Source organism: Capronia coronata (assembly GCF_000585585.1).
Source record: "Capronia coronata CBS 617.96 chromosome Unknown acBCG-supercont1.2, whole genome shotgun sequence".
NCBI lineage: Eukaryota > Fungi > Ascomycota > Eurotiomycetes > Chaetothyriales > Herpotrichiellaceae > Capronia > Capronia coronata.
The window spans coordinates 2337785-2358615 of record NW_006912894.1 but is presented as its reverse complement, the minus strand read 5'-3'; the positions used below and the strand labels follow the sequence as shown (position 1 = coordinate 2358615).

Genomic DNA, 20831 nt, shown 5'->3' with positions numbered 1-20831 from the left:
ATGCATGTCATGTTAGGGATCATGGCAAGGGGAAAATGGGAATATAACGAACATGGAACACTGAACACATGATTTCTCACAGTTTGTTCTCGAAATGGTATCTCGATCTAAAATGTCTCTCCTAGTGACATGGCTGGCCAGCGACCTGCAGATGTCTGTCCATGTCTTGTCTGTCTGTCTGTCTCCATTAGGTATATGAACTGTCCCTCTGGTCTACAGCCCCTGAAGTCTGCTAGAGTCTTCGGCCTCCCCATCTGGCTGTTTATCGCCTCACCCCGAGTTGCTCGGTGAGACCTAAGCCCACGCAACTCTGAGTCATGAGAAACATCCTGAGAACATCACCGTCACAAGGCAGGGAGATTTGTAGCACTCCAAAACCCAAAACAGAAGGCGGATGCTCATCCGTCGAAGTGCGACGCCAACCTACGGAGCTCATCAGGGGGTGACCACGAAGACGACCGGCTCATCGGAGACCTCCAGGACTGAAGTCAAATAAAGATGACTGGACAGACACCCTGTTGCTAGGACTTGATTGTCTTCCTAGCTGACACTCTCATCCGCTGAATCGGAATCTGGTCGCTTCCAATCTGCCCAATCCTTCGCGTGGCGCCACATTTCGTCGACGGTAGGAGTTGGTAAAGTCCTGAAGCAAGATCCTCACCTTCCGCGGCTCATTCTGCTGCAGTTTGTCACTGATGCCTTTCATCAGTTTGTTGGCCTCGGCCGGTTTCAGCGTGCCAGCTGGGAGAAGTTGGAGAGTCCCTCCGACCCACTGCGCCGCGGCCTGCGGTTCTAGGTTGAACAAAGTGAGCAGAATGGCCGAAGCGTCGGGGAAGCAATCCTCTGGAAAGCTGAACATCATGCCGGTCAAGACTCGGTGCACCAGCTGCTGACCAACTGACTGGAGGACTTGTTTCACCGCAGCCCGGACTTCGGGCGGAGTGCTGGCTGTAGGCTCTCCATTTGGACCACTGAAATTGGATACAGGAGGGTTTTCGAAGCCGAAATCCAAAAAGTCCCTCAAAAACAGCAACGCCGCTTGGATCGGCTCCACGGACTGCAGCGTGAGCGCCGTCAAGGATGCTTGGACCATCGGCAGTGCCAGGTTCGACGTGATGGTCTTGACGGGATAGAATCGAACGGCATCTGAAGAGAGTCGGAAGAAATCCTCAATCACATCCGGGAGTTCGACGGGCTGGAGTTCTGACAAAATCTTGAAGAAGACGGTTGCTTGCTGAGCGAAGAATTGGAAGACATTTTCACTCGTTGCCTGGTCGACGAACTCTGCTCCGTACGAAAACTCCCGGATCACTGCGTCGGTGGCCCAGAGGAAACATCCCTGTCTCGATGCTTGGAATCCCTCGGCAATGCTCGTGGCCAATGTGGGGAGGAGGGGGGCAGTGGCGGTCCTGTAGGAGATGACCATGGTGCGATAGCATTTACAGACTCGTTCCAGGATCGGTATCGACCGTGTGAAATGCTTCGCAATGCCCGAAAGAGCGGGAAGGATTTCCTGACAATATTTGACTGCCGGATTCTCTTCTGATGGCGAAATATAAGGTTGAACGCAGTCGAAGAAAATAGTCAACAACCCTAGATAGTCAGCAACCACCTTTTCCGCATTCTCGTCCTTGGCATGGGAAGCGAAAGAAACCACTCGGTTCATGACAGGGTCACAGAACAATTTGAGAGTCTCGTAGACCTTGCCAGCCGGTTGCACAGCCACGACTGCCGCGACTCCTTCGGTGACCTCTTCTTGACTCGATGGCTTGAGCTTGTCGATGACACTTTCGTAGAACTGGTGGAGCTGTGGGATATGATCACCAAGCAGCTTTGAGCAGTCAGTCCCCAAGAACCGGAAAGCAAGGGCTGCCGCCTGCACGACTTCCGGAGAGTTGTGACTGAAACCGGAGATGACGTAGTTGAGCTGTGCCTCGAGTGTCTCGGGATGCTGAGCTGTCCATTCTGTGTAGCGGGCCAGGGCCATGATGGCTTGAAACTTCAACTTCTCGTGGTCGGGGACAGTGGTAAGAAGAGGGATGACTTGAGGCAGCACCGAGCCCTCTTCTGGACCAACCATGCGTCCCATCGCTCTCAGACTGAACAGAGGCGCCTCAAGTTCTTGCCAATGGGGTACGTTGGTACCCGAGGCCAGGGATGCATACTTCTGACCCCAACTCTGTATCAGCGCAAAGGCCTTGGTGAGACACTCAGTGACGCCAATAACCTCGCAGCAGTCTTTGAGCACGTCGCCCATGTTGTGTCTGAAGCTTCGGAATTTATCTTCTTGCTCCCGATCGCCATCGAAAAGATCCTGTTCATCGCCGTCCTCTGGTGTAGGGTATTCCAGATGCTTGATCATGATATCAACCAGCTTCGAGAACAGATCAGCCAGTGCGGCTCGAGCAGGCATATACTTTTCCAGCGTTATGCATTGCTTGAGCTCGTACCAGAACACAAAGGTGACAGAGATGGCTTCCCGATCTCGATCGCGCACACAGCATTCAAGCACGCATTCCACGAGCTCCCGGAATTCTGCGGGCATGCGCGCGATCAGGACCACCCAGGCCTCTCCAGCTTCTGCAAAGAGCCTCGTGATGCCTTTCATGAGATCGTGATCCTCCAGCGAGGCGGCTTGTAATATCATCGGTCTCAGATTCACAATTCGGGGATACAGGACTCGGATAACACTCTGTGATTCATCGACATCTCGGGTATCTCTGAACATGGTGCACAAGCAATCCACAGCAGCGTCGAAGGAGTCATTGTCGTTGAGCGCCTCGATAATCTCGTTGAGTAGTGGCGAGTTCACCACGTCGATGATGGGGATCTCTCGGAGCCAGGACGCTATACACGAATACAGTCGAGGGTTGTGGGCTGCTTGTGCTGTTTCAGGTCAGAATCGCAGCCTTTAGCGACGTTAAGGATGGTACTTACTTGACGACTGTGCGTAAGAAACCAAGAGATTCAGAACCTGAATAGCGTTATCCTCAAGGAGTTCCTTGGTCCTATCGGCAAGTTCCTCTTCCTAGATTGAAATGCGGTATTAGATTGTGATCGAAGGCCAGGATGGTGTTGCTGTCAAGCCGAACATCAAATGGTGCGTGGTCGAACATACTGAAAGGTTGATCTTGCGGCCTTCTGTTACCTCTTCTGGCAGGATTCGCAGGAAGTCGAGCAGACAATCTCCGCCATCACTACTAGTACCGACAGCCGATCCCACTGTGCTTAGAACGTCCTTCCAGGATGTCAACTGGATTGCCAGACGTGCAATACACACGCATAACTGTGTCCGGATCGGTCTTGGACCAGAGATATAAAGCTGGAGTAACGAAAGGAGGGAGTCTCGAAGGGGCGTGAGAGCGTCTTCTGGAAGTTGGTGAAGGTCGTAGGTGATCTAGTTCCGTCAGCAACCGCAGTCAGACCCTTCAAATGGTTGATGTACCTTTCCCTTCAACGTTGTTGCGGCAAACAATCTCGCTTCGACCGGTGCGGAAGTGTCCCGTAGAACGGCATGTGTAGTGTTCCATGCTTCGGACTGTGGGCACGATAAGTGTGTGTAGGAGAGACAGTCTTTCCCACCTACCGATTTCTGAAACTTCTCAAGGAACTCATGTGCTTCCGACTTCTCCTTATTGGCGACATTGCTTTGCATGGTTGCCAGCGCCGTGAGGACCGGCGCATAGCCACCGGCTGCATCTGTTCTCTCGGCCATGGTGTGATAGAGGGGGAAAGCGACGGGCTTGCAGCCGGGTGATCAGGGCAGGAAAGTCGTTGTCGTCATCCGGTGTTGAGCGACGGAGGCAGATATGAGGAACAAAAGAGGAAAGTCTCGTGGATGAATGTTGCAGATGAACCTTCTGTAAATGGTTGGTTGTATGGTCAGATGGCGGGTGTTTTGTGAATGACGCTCAGCCAGTTTGAAAGGACTGCGGTTTAATGGCGCCAAAACTTCGGCCACTTTTCTGTAGCAGCCTTCAACTTCCTCCGCATTTGATTTCCAGGCCGACAATTGCGACAAATTCAAACCGTCCACCACGATCAAGTGCCACGACCGTATCTTGATCCCCATACACGAATTACGCGCCTTCGTACCTGCCCGACAGAGGCCGCTCAATCAGTATCACACTAGCGACAGTCGAGAATCGAGTTCCCCTTCACAATGGCACCTGGTCGCGAAGGTGGAGGTGGTCGCAAAACCCTTCTTGCACCCATTCATTTTATCTTCAGCCTTCTACAAAAGCGCTCGACGGTGTCAATATGGCTTTACGAAAACCTGCACACGCGTATTGAGGGCAAAATCAGGGTAAGGAGCTTGGAGCGACTGCAGGAAACCAAACTGATTCGGAACAGGGTTTCGACGAGTTCATGAACCTCGTTATTGACGACGCGGTCGAGGTACAATTAGCTACGAGAGATGCCCCAGAAAAGAGACGGCAGCTTGGTAAGGGCAAAGCGAGACATAAATCACACGGGATCTTAAGGCTGACTCGATACAGGACAAATTTTACTCAAAGGAGACAACGTCTCGCTGATACAATCTTTGAGTTAAAAATATGATCTGAGCGTTATCCTACGAAAACATCCTCGCGCAATATTTTCCGAGTCGAGTGAGCGAAGTCTGAATTCTATGGATCAAAAGACACCTCTTGCGCAAGGCGAAGATGGCGTTTTTGTTGCCCTCAGTCGTCGGGCGTGACCACCCGATCAACCTTCCAGTCGTGCTCACTGACAGGAATGGTCTCGCCGGGCGGCAGCATCTGTTGACGAAGAGCAATCCCGACTATGGAGGAAACAATGAGTTGGCAAGGATCGAAGGAAGGGCGCTCGTGCTTACCTAGGTGTGGCATCTTCTGTCCAGCCGTGCTGGAATCAAGCGCGGTCTTATATGTTTGAAGATAGCGGTCATAGAATCCTCTGCCGTGGCCGAGACGACAATGACTCTGGTCAAAGGCAACCGACGGCATGAAGATGAGGTCGAGAATCGGGTAATGATCTTTACCTGTTTCAGGCGCATCCGATATACCAATTCCACCAAGAGCATTTCTCCTCCTTCCAACAGAGTCTTTGGGGATAGATGGAATTCCCCAAGCATCTGGTTTCAAAGAATGAAAGTCATCCTTGTCATGCAGCTGGAGCATGTCCATGATCCTCGACTTCGGAGTCTTTCCCGCATGGAGATAGGGAACAAAGACAGACTTTCCGTCATCGAAAGCTTGCAGCACGATATCACGAGTTGACACTTCTCTCCCCGGCATTGACAGAAAGATTGCTACAGATTTCGCATCCTGATATGCTGGCAATTGCAAGACATGCTTGGTGATGATTGTTGCTTTACCCATCAGCGTCGAAACTACTTTTGCTTTGCGAGGATCTCCTACACTGTCTTTCGATTTCCCCGGGCTCTAGTTTCTTGATTTCGTCTGCGACTCTCTTCCGTAGCTGGGCTTTCTGCTCGCTGAGAGCCGTAGTCGACATTACTCGCAACGAACATGTAAGAGATCTGGACTTCATCGAAGGTAGAAGTCGTCCGCAGGGAGGTTGCATCGGCACATGGTGGACCAGGAGGCCGGTCGAGTACGTTGAATGGAGACTTCTGGAGAGGTACAAGGGAACGCGATATGCTGATCTTTTTCTTGACGGTGAGTGTTGACGAGGATGATCTCTAGTGTATGCGGAAGCTATTTTTGCCATTTGGTAGTAGGGTTGAATCCGACAAGATCGTGCGGAGGACGAATCATAGCACACCGTTGTGGTGTCAGGGTGTGGCAGGAATCTCAGTCTAGAGACGAAACGACCAGCCCTAACTAAGCCTAATTACTGCGCCTGCGGCTTAGGTGGCCAACCCCCACCGCAGTCGGGCAATCGGGCAATCGGGCAACACTAAAGGGTAATAGAGCCCATTGGTACTAGTCCGAGTCGTGTGTCTGTCTGCCACACGCTCTCAGCCTCCGCGTTGTCTCCTACTCCGTTCAGGGTTAGAAAACAACCAGGTAAAACAGGACGGGATCAAAGACAGCCTGCCCTTGTGAAACATCAACCATCTTATACCATCACTCTCGCTACTTTTGCACCTGTGAGCACGGAGTTTGTCTCCCGTCACACCTTTCGCTTCGTACAACAAGATATGCAAACATGATTACCTCGATCAAGACAGTCGCCGCCTTTTCTTTGGGCCTGGCTGCCCTCGTGAGAGCGCAGTATGACACCGCGCTCGTAGGCACATGGACCACAAAGTCCAGGAAAGTCGTCACTGGCCCGGTGAGACTGCCTCTACCAAATGTTGACGATGACAAACATATACTGATGTTGTGTTGCTGCAGGGCTTCTACGATCCCGTCGCCGACAGATTAATCGAGCCTGAATTGACTGGCATCTCCTACTCCTTCACCGTGGATGGTTACTATGAGGAGGCTTACTACAGAGCCATTGCGAATCGTACGTTGCTCTCTCTCTCTTTGTGAAAAGCATACCTATCCGTCGTCCAGTCTAGTTCTCGACTTGCATACAGGGGAACCACACAAGGCTCAAGGCTAACGTTGCTTCCTGTACAGCTGCTACACCCCATTGTCCTTCTGCCGTTATGCAATGGCAACACGGCACCTATTCTCTCCCCGGCAATGGAAGTATTGTCCTGGAACCCTTTGCAGTTGACGGCCGTCAACTTACCTCCGCTCCGTGCTCCTACGACCGATCGATCTACGTCCGCTACGAACAGGCCGAGCTGTTCAAGTCTTACCAGGTCTCGACGGACAAGTTCCATAATGTGCCGCGGCTCGATCTCTACAAATTCGATGGCTCCCCAGTTCAGCCCATGTATCTGGTTGCCACCCCTCCGCAAATGCTGCCCACCCAGACGTTGAACCCTACATCTACCCCAAGCTCGACGGGCAAGAGCCGAGTGAAGAGGTCGGACGGAGGCGCGCAGGAGCCATTGATGCCCATGGACAAGGGATCTTTCTTCCTTCCCAAGGAGTACAATGCGGATCACTGGTGGTGGGCTGGCGTAGGGCTCACCGCTCTTGGGACGGTACTGTATATGCTTCCCACGTCTACCTAGACCTGCGAGCATACGAGTGACGCGTGCCATTGGATTCATATCACAGCAAGATATGGCTTTGCAGCGCTTGATGCTGTCTTCCTGCATTTTTCTTTCTCGGCGTTGGGGGCTCGAACAGGGGCTCTTCCTGTTCGTGGATCATGGAAACGGAGTAGACATTCTGGACGGCGTATCATAGGAAAGGGCGCTGAAGGGGGTTTCTTATTTCTGCGGCTGTTCTATGGCTGGAGTTTTGACCGGGACACAATAATTGGTATCAGGGATGGGTCCGAAACGAATGCTTCTTTCGAATATTGCGCGTGTCAGGGGAGTCACTTATGGCTTGATATTCAACATCGTGCTGTGTGGATGAAGATAGAGTGTCCATGCACATCTTATTTGCATGGGCAACAAAACAAGTCGGGACTCAACTCTTTGCGTGGTGCAAGAGCCATGATATACCGTATGTAGGTAGTTGTATCCAAAGAGCCATCGAGCTTTGGCCTGAGCAAACCCTTTCGCACCTTTTCCTGACGAGCTCATCATCCACAGCCCCAGCTATGTTGGTTCGGTCCGGGAGCTCCATGCACCAACAGGTCCCCCTACCATCTGAGGTACCAGCCGTTGGATGGGTGAGTACAGGTCTCGTGCTAATCCAACTGGACGCCTGGTTTAGAGAGCGCCTCGGGCGAGCTGGTGGCGATCTGGCGGCCATTCACGTTCCTGCATGGCACCAAGATGAAAAGATCAGTATGACTATGGACTCAGGTACTGCTTGTCGTGAGGGGGATTGGGATTTTTGGTCCAGGAAGGGCATGAAATGGTTCAGAGGCGTGACTGACTCGATAGAGGCATCGTATGTAGAGCTTTAGGAAAATGGCTCTTTAGTGGGAGCTGCCGTCTACTTTCCTCAGTGTCAAGCTGTCGATGTCAACGTCTTTAAGGACGCGCACCTAGCAACGATTGTCAGCGTTGGCTTCGATTTTCATATGGCTCCTTTCCTGTCAATAGAAGTAGAGTGGCCCGGGACCGTGGTTTAGGGTAGGGCAAAACGGAAGTGGGTGCTGTGTATCTTGTACCGTTGCACCCTTGGATGTTGGAAGGCAGGAGTGTATGATGGTATGCAAACACTGACATTGATGGCACGATTGTCGGCAAAGAAGTTGGGATCGATGCTCTTCCCACCAATACTAGTCCCGCAGGTCGGGCAGAACGTATGAGCGATTCTTTTCTGTCCGAACGTGTAAGTGGTCATGTCGTCAAACCCGCTCTCCCATGTGATGTTGGTTTCGAGCGGGTACACCATCAGATAGCCGTTGATGTGGCAGATGGAGCCTGTGTGAGCATAGTTAGTTGTCGAGAACGGTGTTTTTGAGCCCTCGGGTTTCGTTCGATGGGAAGAATGGCCCAAGGGATGGAAGGTCGTCAAAAATGCAGACCTGACTTACAATTGCAGCAGGTCACTGACCCATCCTCGACAGGAGGAGAGAGCTTCATGGAGAATCTGGTCGAGGGTCAGTCGTGCGTTGCTTTTGCTGACCTGGACATGATCGCGCTCTTACTTGACTTTCCCGCAGTGACACGAACCCTTGTAGGTCTTTGACTTTGGTTTCGTAGGACTGGAAACGTCGGACATTTTTGTATCTCGGTCTTCTCTCAACCGCTGGTACGTCGAAAGTTAGACGCTTCTTATGCAGATGATCACGGTGTAGTAGTATAGGTAGCGTTGATGTTCGTTGACCATCATATGCGAGTAAAGGCCAGTGTAGCACTCACCGTACTTTGTCCTACGTGGCCTCGTCGACAATAGGTTCTGTCCTTTTCGGTCGTGGACCGGTATCTTCAGAGCCCGCTCCGTCAAACGGATGAAATTTGGTCCGGTATCAAGAACACAACCTGCCGGATTTGGCCCCGATGGATAGCTGAGCAATGACCTGGATGCGTAGAGGCTATCGTGGTACTTCCACATCCGCATCAGGCAGCTGTTGAGCTTCAGTTCGTGCACGAGTTGACCGCCCAGAGATGTGAGTTCCGAGTTTCGTGAGGGAAGCAAGCAGCAGCAAGGGCAGCATGGCTTGCATTAGCCTCGCATTTCCCGTGGGGATTTGGCGGGGAAAGTGACGAGGCGATCAAGGCCAGATGCTTGTCAGCACAGAGGTTGTAGTCGAGTTTGACATCAAATTCCAGGCCAGATCTGGTCTTGCTATGCGGCCCAAACCCATCTGTAACCTGCCTGAACTGCTGACCAAAGACCCAGGCTGAGAACCTACCATCTTGCAAGAGCTTCCCACATCTAGTTCGTATGGCACAAGATTGAGTGAGCCTGGATCTGTGACCCAGCGAGCCTCCACAAAATGAATACATTCCCAAAGGGGAAAGTTGGGGAACAAAGACGCAGGATTTCAGTGTCACAGCGAAAGTCCAACAGCTTATCTTGTAACTTCCGCATGATACCAATGAGGACTCAGAACTCGCTGAGGCGATTGAGCAGCGGGATCGCGAGCCTGCAAGTCAGGTTCTTCCGCGGCTAAGCGAGCCTTGTTGCGCAGTCGGATGCGGCCGATGGGTGGTAGGACAAGATGGAGGATGTCCGGCAGATGTGATTGAAGCCCCCAGACCTCCTGAGCCGTCTCTTGCGAGCGAATACGGCTTTGAGGAGCCGGGAGATGGTTCGTTGTGGTCAAATGGTTGGCTCACGAAGAACACCATGCTCACGGCTTTCGAGTGTGCGCGTTGCCCATCAGCTAGCCAGCCAGGGCTTAGGAGGCTGAGCTTTTCAACCCCAGGCTCAAGGGCGTGACAAAGCGTGGGGAAAGACATTTCGCTCGAAGCACCCCGTATTTCAGGTCACTGTAGCTTGAACACTGCATCAATCGACTTTCGGAGCAAGGTAGAGACAGACCTAGGCAGAACCAGCTACAAATCTTCGACCTTCCTAGGTCAAATATCTACTGCACCTAAAGCCATAAGATCCCAACACCCCTAGGCGCCACTTTCAAGTGCAAAGGCAGCCTCCTAAGCTAAAGTTCTCCGTGGCTCGGTAGTACTAGTACTGTAGCTAAAGCGCGTGCCGTACGGGAAGAGGACGGGAAGTCAACACAGCGGCCATCCAGCACAAGGGCTCCTAACCTAGCTAGGTAGGGAGGTTTGGACCTTGCGAGAACAAAAGCCCAATGGTGGTGAGTCTCAAAGCTACGGACTTGGAAGACATCGTTCAGTTGAGCATTGACCCGGTCGACATTGGAGGAGCACGAACTGAGTTCGAGACGAGCAGCGCAGGCTGTGTCCGAATTGCAATCCATCAACACGATAGTATCAATGGGCGGGTGCTGCTACAACCGGACATTTCCCCCGTCTGCTATCTAGGTATGGAGGCTCTATACCTAGGCTCCTTAGGCTCACTTAGCAATGCTTTCCCCGCTTACTGCAAGCACCCAAGACGCTTGGAGCCGCCTAAGACATCGTGGTAGGTACCAAACTGGTGACTGATTGGCTTCCTGAGCCTCCTAAGCCTATAAGCCGCCTCGGCCCTTGTCCTGTCAACTTCGTGTTAGTAGGCCAAGGAGCCCCGCCATACCAGGATCATGCCTGATAAGTTAGGTGGGCAGCCCGCCAGGCTCCCAGGGTCCCGAGGATCCTCCTTATCCCAGCCTATTAGCCTAACAAGTCTCTGCTAAGCTCGGGCGGTGATGGGTCTTATTCGAGTCACCACTTCGTTTGGCTACACCACCACCCATCAACCCCTCCGTTCCCTCCCTCCCTCTTGTTGCTTCAAGCCATGCGAAACAATCCATAATCATGATTCCACATCCCATGTATCTTGCTCGCATTCTGCAAGCCCCCATATCCCCTGGTCATTAACTGGCCCAATGTACGCCGGCCGGCATGATCGATTGTGCATTACCAGATTGATTTGGTGAGAATTCCCATCATCTGCCATCTTGTGTGAACGAGGCGCAATTGCAACCTAGATCCATAGCCTGACTTCGCCGACATCCGTCCAGAAGCAATCACCACACGATCTCAAGGCCCCTAGGAGCCCTCGCCGTCATCGAACCCTTCCATTCTCGCCACAGGCCATGAGGAGCAGCAAAAGCAATCCGTCTTCTCTCCATTCTGCACCAGTCTCACCTGCAAAGGTCACCTGAACCTATTCAATCTGCGTACCTGCATTAAGGAAGGCCGCTCGACGCTTCTACCTGTATCCTGAGCAGCTCTTCACACGTCTCAAAAGGTGACTTGGTCTAGCCGGTGCCATCGGCACCCGTCGTCGTTGTCCAGAGTGTCGGGTTCTATCTGGAAGCTAGAAGCCGGTCATGTAGAGGAAGCACAGCCTGCGATATCAGCCACGGTCCAGTCACAGCAGGTCCTTACCACGAGTGTCATAGCACCCGTGTCTTTCAGGGCACATTGAAGACTGTTTGCTTCCTTGCGAGCACGAACGAGAGCCTTTCCGCTGCTGACGATTCCCTGTCATAATGCTACATACCTCATGATCGTCACCGGCAAGGCTGTCTGCCCCTCACCTATTGGGGAGGTCGAGTACTATGGCTATCACGATCCCAGATACAGACACGATTCCCAAAGAGAAACCGGACATGGGTGCACCGGAGGGATTCCATCAAGACCACGGGGTCGACCCTGATGGCAGCGGCAATGGCTCCGGAGAGCCACCGAAAAAGAGGCGGAAAGTTGCAAAGCCAAATCCAGACAAGAAGTTTGAGTGCAAGCACGAGGGCTGCGGCAAAAGTTACTCTCGGGCAGAACATCTCTACAGACATCAGCTCAATCGTAGGTTATCTGCGGAGGTCTTCGTGGTTCCGCCCTGCTGATCCGTGCATAGATACTCCAAAGACAATTTACCGCTGTGACTATCCTGAGTGTAGCAGGTATTTTGTGAGGCAAGATCTCTGCATCCGTCACAGGGAACGACATACGACTCATGGATCTCAGCTACATAAACGGGACTCTTTCGCGCAGAGCAGTCAAAATGCCCCTCAGGACCCTTCTAATCAACCCCAACAGTCGGCGAACTACCTCATGTCCGCACCGAGGATGAAAAGCCCCGAAGAAGAAGGGCGACCTGTTGCCGAGTCTGCCGGATACTCCTTGGGCGTAAACGGCATCAAGCAGCATGCTATCAATGCCAATAATACAGCGTCACCAACAAAAGCGTCGCCGGAGTCACGGTATACTGGCCAAACCCCGCGACCGGTCATTGCCAGGCCGGAGCCACCGTTGCACCGGACCACTAGTACGGGGAGTAATGCCTTGAGCCCGATCCAAGAACAAGAAGGCTCCTCATGGCCGCTGGCTGTACGCAGGCAGAGCTTCAACACAGAGGAGCCCAATAGAGCTCAGGTTCCATACGCCCAAACACAAGCAGGGAATAACACATCTGTCCCGGCCGTGCCTCTCTCTCCGGTTCGCCAATACTCATCGTCGTCTGCGGTCGCTTTCGGACAAGAGAAACCTCAGTCGAGCGGGAATATGGACCGGGCCGCCTCGAACACTTTTGTGCAGCCAGCCGACATGATATCTGCCTACACATCTGCGCCTTATCAACCATCGGGTGTATCTCGGACGGGTGATGATGCTTTCGCTGCGGCTGTATCTCATGGTCTAACCCAGGGGGATCCATACCCGTACTCTGTCATGAACGGGGGCATATCTGCTAGTGACCTCAGTGTCGCTTACGGATACTCTGTCTTTGGACTAGACGAGTACACCCAAACGCCTTATGCAGGCACAGATGATTTCACGCAATGGTTATTCAACGACAGTCATTCGGGATCCAAGAGCTTCTCGCCTCCGAATTATGTGCCGGGCTACAGTGGTCAGGAACAGCCACTGGTACAAGGCCCTCACATTCCCCAGAGTCCTACGTCGAGTACTAGTTATCCTGCAACCGCCGGGCACCATCCGATGAGCGTTACCAGTCTTCTCGATACAACTGCCTCCAGCCAATACATCATGTCCGAATCGAAACGTCAGGAACTCCTTGATCTCATGCAGACTCAATTCATTGAACGTCCCCATGATGCCGTCAAGAAACGGAAGGACTCTGTCTTCGAGGGTGATTTGGCCAGTGACGGCCATATTCTGAGCTTAAGGATGATGCATACTTACATCGGCTCTTATTGGTATCATCAACATGCACAACTACCTATCTTGCACAAGCCTACCTTTTCGGCAGATCGGACACCTAATTTGTTACTTCTCGCCGTCATCGCCATTGGGGCCGCAACGCTTGATAAAGCCTATGGCACGTCATTGACCGATTCCGCCGCGGAGTTTGCGAACTTTGTTGCCTGGCATATCAGATGGGAGATTGTACGGGATGCGGACTTCAGACCGCCAGCCAAGTTATGGGTGTTCCAGACTCTGTTGCTCATTGAAGTCTACGAGAAAATGTACGCAACTAGGGCCTTACACGAACGGGCCCATATCCACCATGATTCCACCTTGACTCTGATGCGGCGAGGGAGTTCCTTGTTGGGACGATCTGCTTCTGATTCACCACCGAGTCTTCGAGGCGAACAGGATAACGGCAGAATCTCAGTACCGTTCTCTGGGAATGAGTCCTCCAAAACCGAAGAGGCTTGGTATCGCTGGATTACAACAGAGGCCACCCGCCGCGCGGCGTTTGCAGCTTTTGTCATCGATTCTATCCATGCCACCATGTTCGGGCACGCTGCCAAAATGGTGGCGCATGAGATGCGTCTCCCTTTGCCGTGTGACGAAGGTCTCTGGTCAGCTGTCTCTGCCGCCGAGGCGGGTCGAGTACAGCTAGCATTGCAAACGAATGGAGTTAAACCCACCATGTTCTTGGACGGGCTGAAGAGGACGTTGAACGGTCAACGAGTGCGGACGAACTCTTTCGGTAGAACCATCATCATGGCAGGTCTATTGTCCGTCTCCTGGCACATGACGCAACGAGACCTACAGATCTCTTCGTTGGGACCTCGAACGGCAAATTCATTTGGAGGCCCTGATAAATGGAAAGGGGTTTTGCTACGAGCATTTGACAACTGGAAGCGGGATTTCGATGAGGCCCTCGCCGAAGCGACGCCTGCGCCGTCGTCGCCTTTGCGTACTCCTGCAATGCCACTTCACAGTCTCCTCCGGCCGGTTGATGACGAGAATATATTCGAGTCACGCACGGTTCTGCATCATCTCGCCCACATTGCCGCACATGTGGATGTCGTTGATTGTCAAGTGTTTGCGGGAGCCAATCGACTCCTCGGGCGCTCCATCACTCCCAAAGACTATAGCGTGATCAGGGAGAAGATCGAACGATGGGCGACTAAAGCCTCGGCCAGAGATGCCGCGTTCTACGCTCTCAAGTTCATTGTTCAGGTTCTGATACCCCGAGATGATGGCATAGACGGTGTCAACAGCCGATTATACGGTCACGCCAGTCCGATTTTGCCTCAAGCATTTGACCAAGATCAGTATATTGCTCGAGATGACTTCTTGTTGAATCGTCCTTGGGTCCTTTACATCTCGGCATTGGTGGTTTGGTGTTATGGGTTTGCTCTCGAGGGCCCAATCAAGCCTTCTCCGAGAGAAGAAGATTTCACCACCTACCGACAGAAAGAGCAAGACATGCGAGACTATCTTGAGCGAGTCGGTGGAGTTCGGGCGCCAGATGACCTCGAGAATGTCAAAGGCAAGAATCGATGCCTAGGCCTTTTGATGATATTGAAGGAGTCCTTTGAAAGCACAAGATGGGAATTGACCCATGAAGCCGCAGGATTGTTGGGTAATGCCTGTTTGAAACTCCGTGGCGTCGATTCTGATGTGTTTGCCGGCCCTGGATGTAACGATCTGGATTATTCCAACGGTAACGCGAGCGGTTATGCCAATGGGCACCTTTCTCGGCCAGGTCCTGCTCCTCAGCAGAGTCAGGACCATATGACCGTTGCGAGTGCCGCCAGGGTCTGAGGTCCAGACGCCCGTGCTTGTCTTGGATGCCACTCAATGCCGCGACAGCCTGACCACCGCTTTTCCCCTCGAGCCAAGAACGGCGCCTGTTGTACAATTGAACGAAATGTTCCCGACAGGTGATGGCCGGTGGATGGCATACCCACTCTTCCAAAAGCACTACAACATGTACCTCCGGCTTCAAAGCAACCATTCCGTACGGTGGCTTTATTTCTTTTGACGAATTGGGGACTTTTCTTGCATAACGATGTGATGATGAACTATATTCTGCTGATGTTGGACTTTTCAAGTGAAGATGTTCATGGTTTTCAATCCCGCATTTCCACGGACCTTAGCCCTTCCACGTCTTTTCCTGCCTTCGTCCAGCCTTGCCCACGCTGTGGCTGGACTTCAGGGGCCGGGAACCGTCGAGGGTCTGGTGGTTCTCCTTGCTTGATGACATGTACGCGGGGCATTTGTGGTTTTGTTTTTGCATGGTTCTCCAAGCTGGCGGCTATCTGATACCCCTATGTGTTGTGACTTATCTCACGTCTGGTTTTGCTTTGTTTTTGTGTTTGTTTTTGTTTTGGTTGTGGTTGTGGTTACGTTCAACATGCATTGGATTCGTGGATTCATCAATCTAGAATCCAGGGATGATTTTTTAGTCGGATTCTCTGTAGAGGTCTTCTACGCGGTTATGGTTAGGATCGTAGTTGTGACTGTCACGGTGGTCATCGCTCTGGTTCTACTCGTGGTTGCATCTCTCCTATCTATTTACTAATTGCATCAATGACATGTTCGAGGCAAAGTAGAGGTAGGTAACTTACTTTACCGAGCGAATATACTTCTTTTTATGTTTATAGTTTTCGTCCATATTATATTTTATACTGTACTCTGTACAGGCAACAGTACAAGGACAATGACAGAAACCTGTACCTAGAGGTGGCTGAATCTGCGGACCACAGTCATGACACTTTTCGTGTTCTTACTATCTGGTGCCGAGTAGATTGGATAACATAGATATATATACATGGAATATACAATGCCACCTATGAATCAACAGGTAGTATACAATTTTCGCCCGATAGTGACTCTTTGGCGGTCTTCAGATTTGAGATCCGAGACGGCCGCGCCTTATAACAATGACAATGGACGAGTTGCGAGTTGCGAGTTGTGAGTTATGACATGGTTGAAAAGTGACTTGCGGAGAAATTTTTTGGCCAGGACTCGTGGTCAAGTCGAGGACAGAATCACAATCCAATGTGGTTATAGTCCCGCGGTCATGGACGGGAACAATAGATTTGGGCCAGTCGGCTCTACCTGGATCCAGGCTGGATAGGGAGAATGGGGGCCGCAAACATCTCGACCTGACTGATGCGGGTAGGTAGGTAGGTAGCGGGATAGGTCAAGGTAATAAAGACATCATGCATGATGCGTTATGTCTGGCTCTCTTGGTACGTGGCTGTCCACAGAGAAAGAGAGAGTAAGAGAGGGAGGAGAGAATCTCGTAGAGACGAGGGCGGGGGAGCCAACGGGAGCGAGTAGGGAAACCAAGTCCAGTTTCCCGTGAAAGGCCATGAAGAGGAGGACTGACTTGAAGATCTCAGATGCCCGCGGCCTGATCGTGATCCATTGAAATGTTCAGTAGCGGCATGTGTGTTGACATCTCGTTGCAGCCCCTTCCGTCAGGATCCCCATGTACGTTAACGCACGAGTTTGGTTCTGACCTCCAGACACAAACACTCTAGTGAAATGGTGATCGGATCGGATTCGACGAGTATCCGGCTCGCTCAGACGATGGATGGCCAGGTTGTCCTGTCCTGGACAGTCAAGTGTTCCAACTCCCACCAACAAACCGATCAGTTGGTGCGTGGATACAGGATAGGAGTATTCGTTCGAAGGATCAGGTCGGGTCGGGTCGATAGAACTTGACTTGAATTGAGTTGAGTTGAGAAAACACCAGACAGCGTGGAGTTCACTGTCGGAACCCCCCGTTCAAACCACAGCCTTTCCATCCTCATTGTGGGCCACAAACCGTTCCGCACGGCTAATCAAGTCTTCATACACGGTCCAAGCGAGGGCGGAACTCAAAGCCTTCCTCCCCATCCTGAGTGCCAACCCGTCAAAGAAACTCTTGATGCCATCCTCCTTGAGCATCAGCCGGGTCGCTTTCACCATATTCCCATATTTCTGCGGCATGAGCTGCAACCTGGTCTTGACCGCGTCGAAAGGGTTCGTCAGCGCAGTGGCCAGCCCAGCCGCGAGCACGCCGCTGGAAGCATTGATCGTGGCGGAGGTAGCCCACGACGGACGGGGTTGACCAGCATCATCGTCTGCTCCTGATTTTAACCTCGCCCTGGCAGACAGTAGTTTATTCAGATCCTTCTTGCAAGCCTCGTAGAATAGAACGTACAGACCGGCATAAGGAGCGTCGCGGACCGCGGTGGCGCCAAACCCCGAAAAGAAGCCCTTCAGGCCCTCTGAAGCGTAGATCGACCGCGCGGCCGAGGCGATAGATTTGTATGCGTACAGATCGGATTCGTAGCGTACTTTGATCACCGTGACCGGCATGAGAACGAAGCCGGCGAAAACGCGCGCCGTGGCTCCCGTCAGTAGGTTTTGCGTGTTGGACAACGTCGGCAGGACTGAGCTGCTGGTGTGTGTGTGTCTGTTTCTGTCTCTGGTTCTCTTTGGCGGGGAGCCTTCCCGTGAGTCTGATCCTGATCCCGATCTTCCATCGTCCCCGGCAGGAAAAGAAGAAGATCCGGCATTGTTGTTGTTGTCGCTGCTGTTATTGGCAAGCACCTGCCGCAGAGAACTCAACGACGTGAAATACAGAGCGGATCCGAATCCCGTTCGCAGCGCCGAGGGAATTGTTCCGCGCCACAGGCCCGCGATGGGATGCGGACTCGAGAGGATCGACCGGAGGACGGGAAGGAGGGAGGACGTGCGGGATTGTTGGACCCGTGTTTTGAGAAGGTCGGCAGGTTGAAGAAGCACGGCGCTCCCAACGCCGGAGGTCAGCCCGGCCAGAAAGTGGAATGTCGGATGGGCTTTTCGGGACTTGGGCGGCTGGACAACGGTGGCATTGTTGGCGGCGCCATTGGACATGGTCTGCCTCTGGTCCGAAGAGTGTATGTGTCCGCGGTTGCGGAGCAGGCAGGAGATCGGCTGGGGTTAGAGGATGGAAGAGGCGGACGTGGACGTGGATGTGGACGTGGACGGTCGTGAAGGCGAGGAGAGTAGTCGAGGCCTGGAGAGCGGGCGGCGCATTGTCGACGCGATCAAGGGCTAACGAGGCCTCAACATATAGCGGCTCACCCTGGAGTATCGAGATTTCTAAGGGATGTAGGACTGGGTTAGGAACTGAAAGAGCGTGAACGAGTCAGACCTCTTGCGCTGTTTTGTTTTGGCGACTACGCACGTACGAGAGAAAAAAGTCCCAAGATGGAGAAGCTTCAAAGTTGTGATGAAGTCATTTCTAATAAATGATACGAAATCCAACTGCGCGCGTATTATGCCCCGATCGCAGCCGAATTACTAAACTGCCTACAACCTATGCCACACGCGGTTCCTAAAATGGGTTTATGCAAGGGCAGTAAGGTCACTCTCGTTAGGAACATGTATCGCTCGCCGGAGAACAGAACGAGCAGTGAGCCAGACAACTACTGCCATCCCACTACTCGCTAGGCTTCCTTCTGCAATACCACTGCAAGGCTCCGACACATCTATGGTCAGAGATAACCACAGCATACTTCAATGCGAGGGCGAGGGGCAGGACGAGGACAAACTGGGGCACAGCACACGGTTTGCACAAGTTGTACGGGGGCTTCAATCATGACCTGGGCATAAAATAGGGCGAGAGAGTGGTGGTATTCTGAATGTGATCTATTCACCGGACAATCGCCATGTTTGCTCGCCTTCATCTTACTCGTACATCCCTTCCCGTATCCACCCGGGCGTGCTGCTGAACAGGCCGACACGATGTATCAGGACATAGTAACCCGGGCTGACGGTGCCGCGACCGTACTCGTCTCTTTTTCTCTTCGCCGAGCGGCCAGTCTACTCTGCCTCGCGCCCGAGCAATCAGGCGGTATAGCCTTCAAACGACTCTTGGTGAATCGATGTGTTGGTTGGACTTCAGCTCAAGGTCGTTCTCTGCCTCACAACAGCTGAATGATCCCAAGCTCGTCGTACCAGGACACTGCATTGTGGCCGGTCGGCAAATCCGCTGAGCGCTTCTTAGCCATGTCAGATTGCTGAAGGCCTGGAGGCGCTGATGACAGCTGGGCCTGACCAGAGTGGCCTTCGTCTTATGATTATAATGTCCGCATGACAGGGCCTGTGCTGTTCTTCAAGAAGTGGCTCCATCCGTTTTCTCATATCCTTCCGTCTTCATGTCGTTCAATCCCAATTCTTCATTCTCTTCGTCCGTTCTTGTATATTCCTCCTCTCTGATTTGGGGGTCAACCTGGCCGGGATCTACGTTCTTCTGGACGTATGAGTTCGCCAACGGATCTTCCAAAGTGATCGTGTATGGGAACTCAGCCTTGATGGCCCGATCGAGCTTGCCGAAGAACTTATCCCATCTCTCTTTGCTTTCGGCGGCCATGGAATCACCCGGAGCAAGGTCTTCGCCGCCGACGTCGAATATCTGGTTGTGAAGCTGGTCGCGCACCTGTGTAAGCAAGCCTTCCACTGTTGTGAACCGCCCACCGAGCGTGCCCGGTTGTACCTCCAATCCAAGGTCATCACTCTTCAGGGCACAGGTCTCCGACTTGAGAATGTCCCGGGACAAATCCTCTACCGTCTTGACATCCAATGTTATCCGCCTGCCTTTCTCGGGAATCTCCCCGCCAGTCTTCACCTCGTTGGTCTTGTAGCCGCAGTAGTCACATACGGTGGCCATGATGATGACGTCCTTGAAATGAGGCACGTTGGTCTTCTTCATGTTGACTGTACACGGCTTCGAGCAAGCCGGGCATTCTGAGTGCAATTCATAGACCGTGTTGTCGATGATATCAACATCATCCATGCTCACGCCTTCTTTCTCCACCTCGTCGTCTGCAATCAATCCCAGCATCGCGTTTTGTGATCGGGTCCGAATATAATCCGTTCGGATGTATTTGTTGCCCTTATCTTCGGGGGAAGGTTCGATAAAGGAATTGCCAGAAGGGTCGTCCACGGAGACTGTGAACGGGAATGCTTCGCCTTGCAGCATCTTGTCCACCTTCTGAATAACTGCGTCAAGCGCGTTGTAAAGGTCCGGATTGGTTTGTTTCCTCTCTGGCTGGTCGTATTCCAGGTCGGTCTTGATTTTCGTGATCATACCCTCTAGGTTGGTCAATTGACCTGGCCCAGGCGGCATTTCGAGGTCAATGTCTTCGATCCGGAAAACACCCGTGTCGCTTCGGACAATCTGCCGTTGGAAATCTTCTGATTTATCTAGTCTGAAGCTGTATTTTGTTCCCGTCGGTTGGATCTCGCCTGCGCTCTTTACCGTCTTGTTTTCCCAACCGCAGTGCTCGCAGGAGAACGATTCGAGAAGGATGTCTTTGAAGTACGGGATTTTAATCGGCAGTATTCGTGTCACACCCTATGTAAATTAGCAAGAAGGACTTGTGTGCAAGCAGTGGAAGGGCTCATACCTCATCGCGACAGTTCATGCACAAGCTCTCAATCTCGTATACACCGGCCTCATTCGGGTCGACGTGGACCACTGAGGGAGTTCCGGTTGCTGCCATTTCTGTTGTGTGTATTTGTTGTGTTGTCGTTGTATTTTGGACTAGGTCTGTAAATGCTAGGTATGGATGAATCTTATAGGGGGGTCAGGAATCCCAAGATCTTTTTATTGAATCAAGGCTGA

The 20831-nt window shown here is 52.4% G+C and overlaps 8 protein-coding genes across 8 annotated transcripts; 3 read left to right on the top strand and 5 right to left on the bottom strand.

Moving 5' to 3' along the window:
• Positions 1-553: 553 nt before the first annotated feature.
• On the bottom strand, positions 554-3715 carry A1O1_02514 (uncharacterized protein; the record flags this gene model as incomplete). The annotated part of the gene is made up of 5 exons (XM_007723425.1): positions 554-2886; positions 2938-3028; positions 3119-3397; positions 3446-3538; positions 3587-3715. 5 exons carry the CDS (start codon positions 3713-3715, stop codon positions 554-556), a joined length of 2925 nt encoding a protein of 974 aa, XP_007721615.1.
• Positions 3716-4162: 447 nt separating this feature from the next.
• Positions 4163-4552, top strand: A1O1_02513 (small nuclear ribonucleoprotein E; the record flags this gene model as incomplete). Its single annotated transcript, XM_007723424.1, has 3 exons — positions 4163-4306; positions 4354-4444; positions 4500-4552. 3 exons carry the CDS (start codon positions 4163-4165, stop codon positions 4550-4552), a joined length of 288 nt encoding a protein of 95 aa, XP_007721614.1.
• A 130-nt stretch (positions 4553-4682) lies between these two features.
• On the bottom strand, positions 4683-5342 carry A1O1_02512 (uncharacterized protein; the record flags this gene model as incomplete). The annotated part of the gene is made up of 2 exons (XM_007723423.1): positions 4683-4783; positions 4838-5342. The coding sequence occupies 2 exons, from the start codon at positions 5340-5342 to the stop codon at positions 4683-4685; spliced, it is 606 nt and encodes a 201-aa protein (XP_007721613.1).
• A 793-nt stretch (positions 5343-6135) lies between these two features.
• A1O1_02511 (uncharacterized protein) lies at positions 6136-7060 on the top strand (the record flags this gene model as incomplete). The annotated part of the gene is made up of 3 exons (XM_007723422.1): positions 6136-6261; positions 6324-6438; positions 6555-7060. The coding sequence occupies 3 exons, from the start codon at positions 6136-6138 to the stop codon at positions 7058-7060; spliced, it is 747 nt and encodes a 248-aa protein (XP_007721612.1).
• Positions 7061-7923: 863 nt separating this feature from the next.
• A1O1_02510 (uncharacterized protein) lies at positions 7924-8675 on the bottom strand (the record flags this gene model as incomplete). The annotated part of the gene is made up of 4 exons (XM_007723421.1): positions 7924-7992; positions 8175-8374; positions 8488-8543; positions 8602-8675. 4 exons carry the CDS (start codon positions 8673-8675, stop codon positions 7924-7926), a joined length of 399 nt encoding a protein of 132 aa, XP_007721611.1.
• A 2911-nt stretch (positions 8676-11586) lies between these two features.
• On the top strand, positions 11587-14986 carry A1O1_02509 (uncharacterized protein; the record flags this gene model as incomplete). Its single annotated transcript, XM_007723420.1, has 2 exons — positions 11587-11830; positions 11883-14986. The coding sequence occupies 2 exons, from the start codon at positions 11587-11589 to the stop codon at positions 14984-14986; spliced, it is 3348 nt and encodes a 1115-aa protein (XP_007721610.1).
• A 1974-nt stretch (positions 14987-16960) lies between these two features.
• Positions 16961-18076, bottom strand: A1O1_02508 (uncharacterized protein; the record flags this gene model as incomplete). Its single annotated transcript, XM_007723419.1, has 1 exon — positions 16961-18076. One exon carries the CDS (start codon positions 18074-18076, stop codon positions 16961-16963), a length of 1116 nt encoding a protein of 371 aa, XP_007721609.1.
• Positions 18077-19319: 1243 nt separating this feature from the next.
• A1O1_02507 (zinc finger protein) lies at positions 19320-20709 on the bottom strand (the record flags this gene model as incomplete). Its single annotated transcript, XM_007723418.1, has 2 exons — positions 19320-20561; positions 20614-20709. The coding sequence occupies 2 exons, from the start codon at positions 20707-20709 to the stop codon at positions 19320-19322; spliced, it is 1338 nt and encodes a 445-aa protein (XP_007721608.1).
• Between the last annotated feature and the right edge of the window lie 122 nt (positions 20710-20831).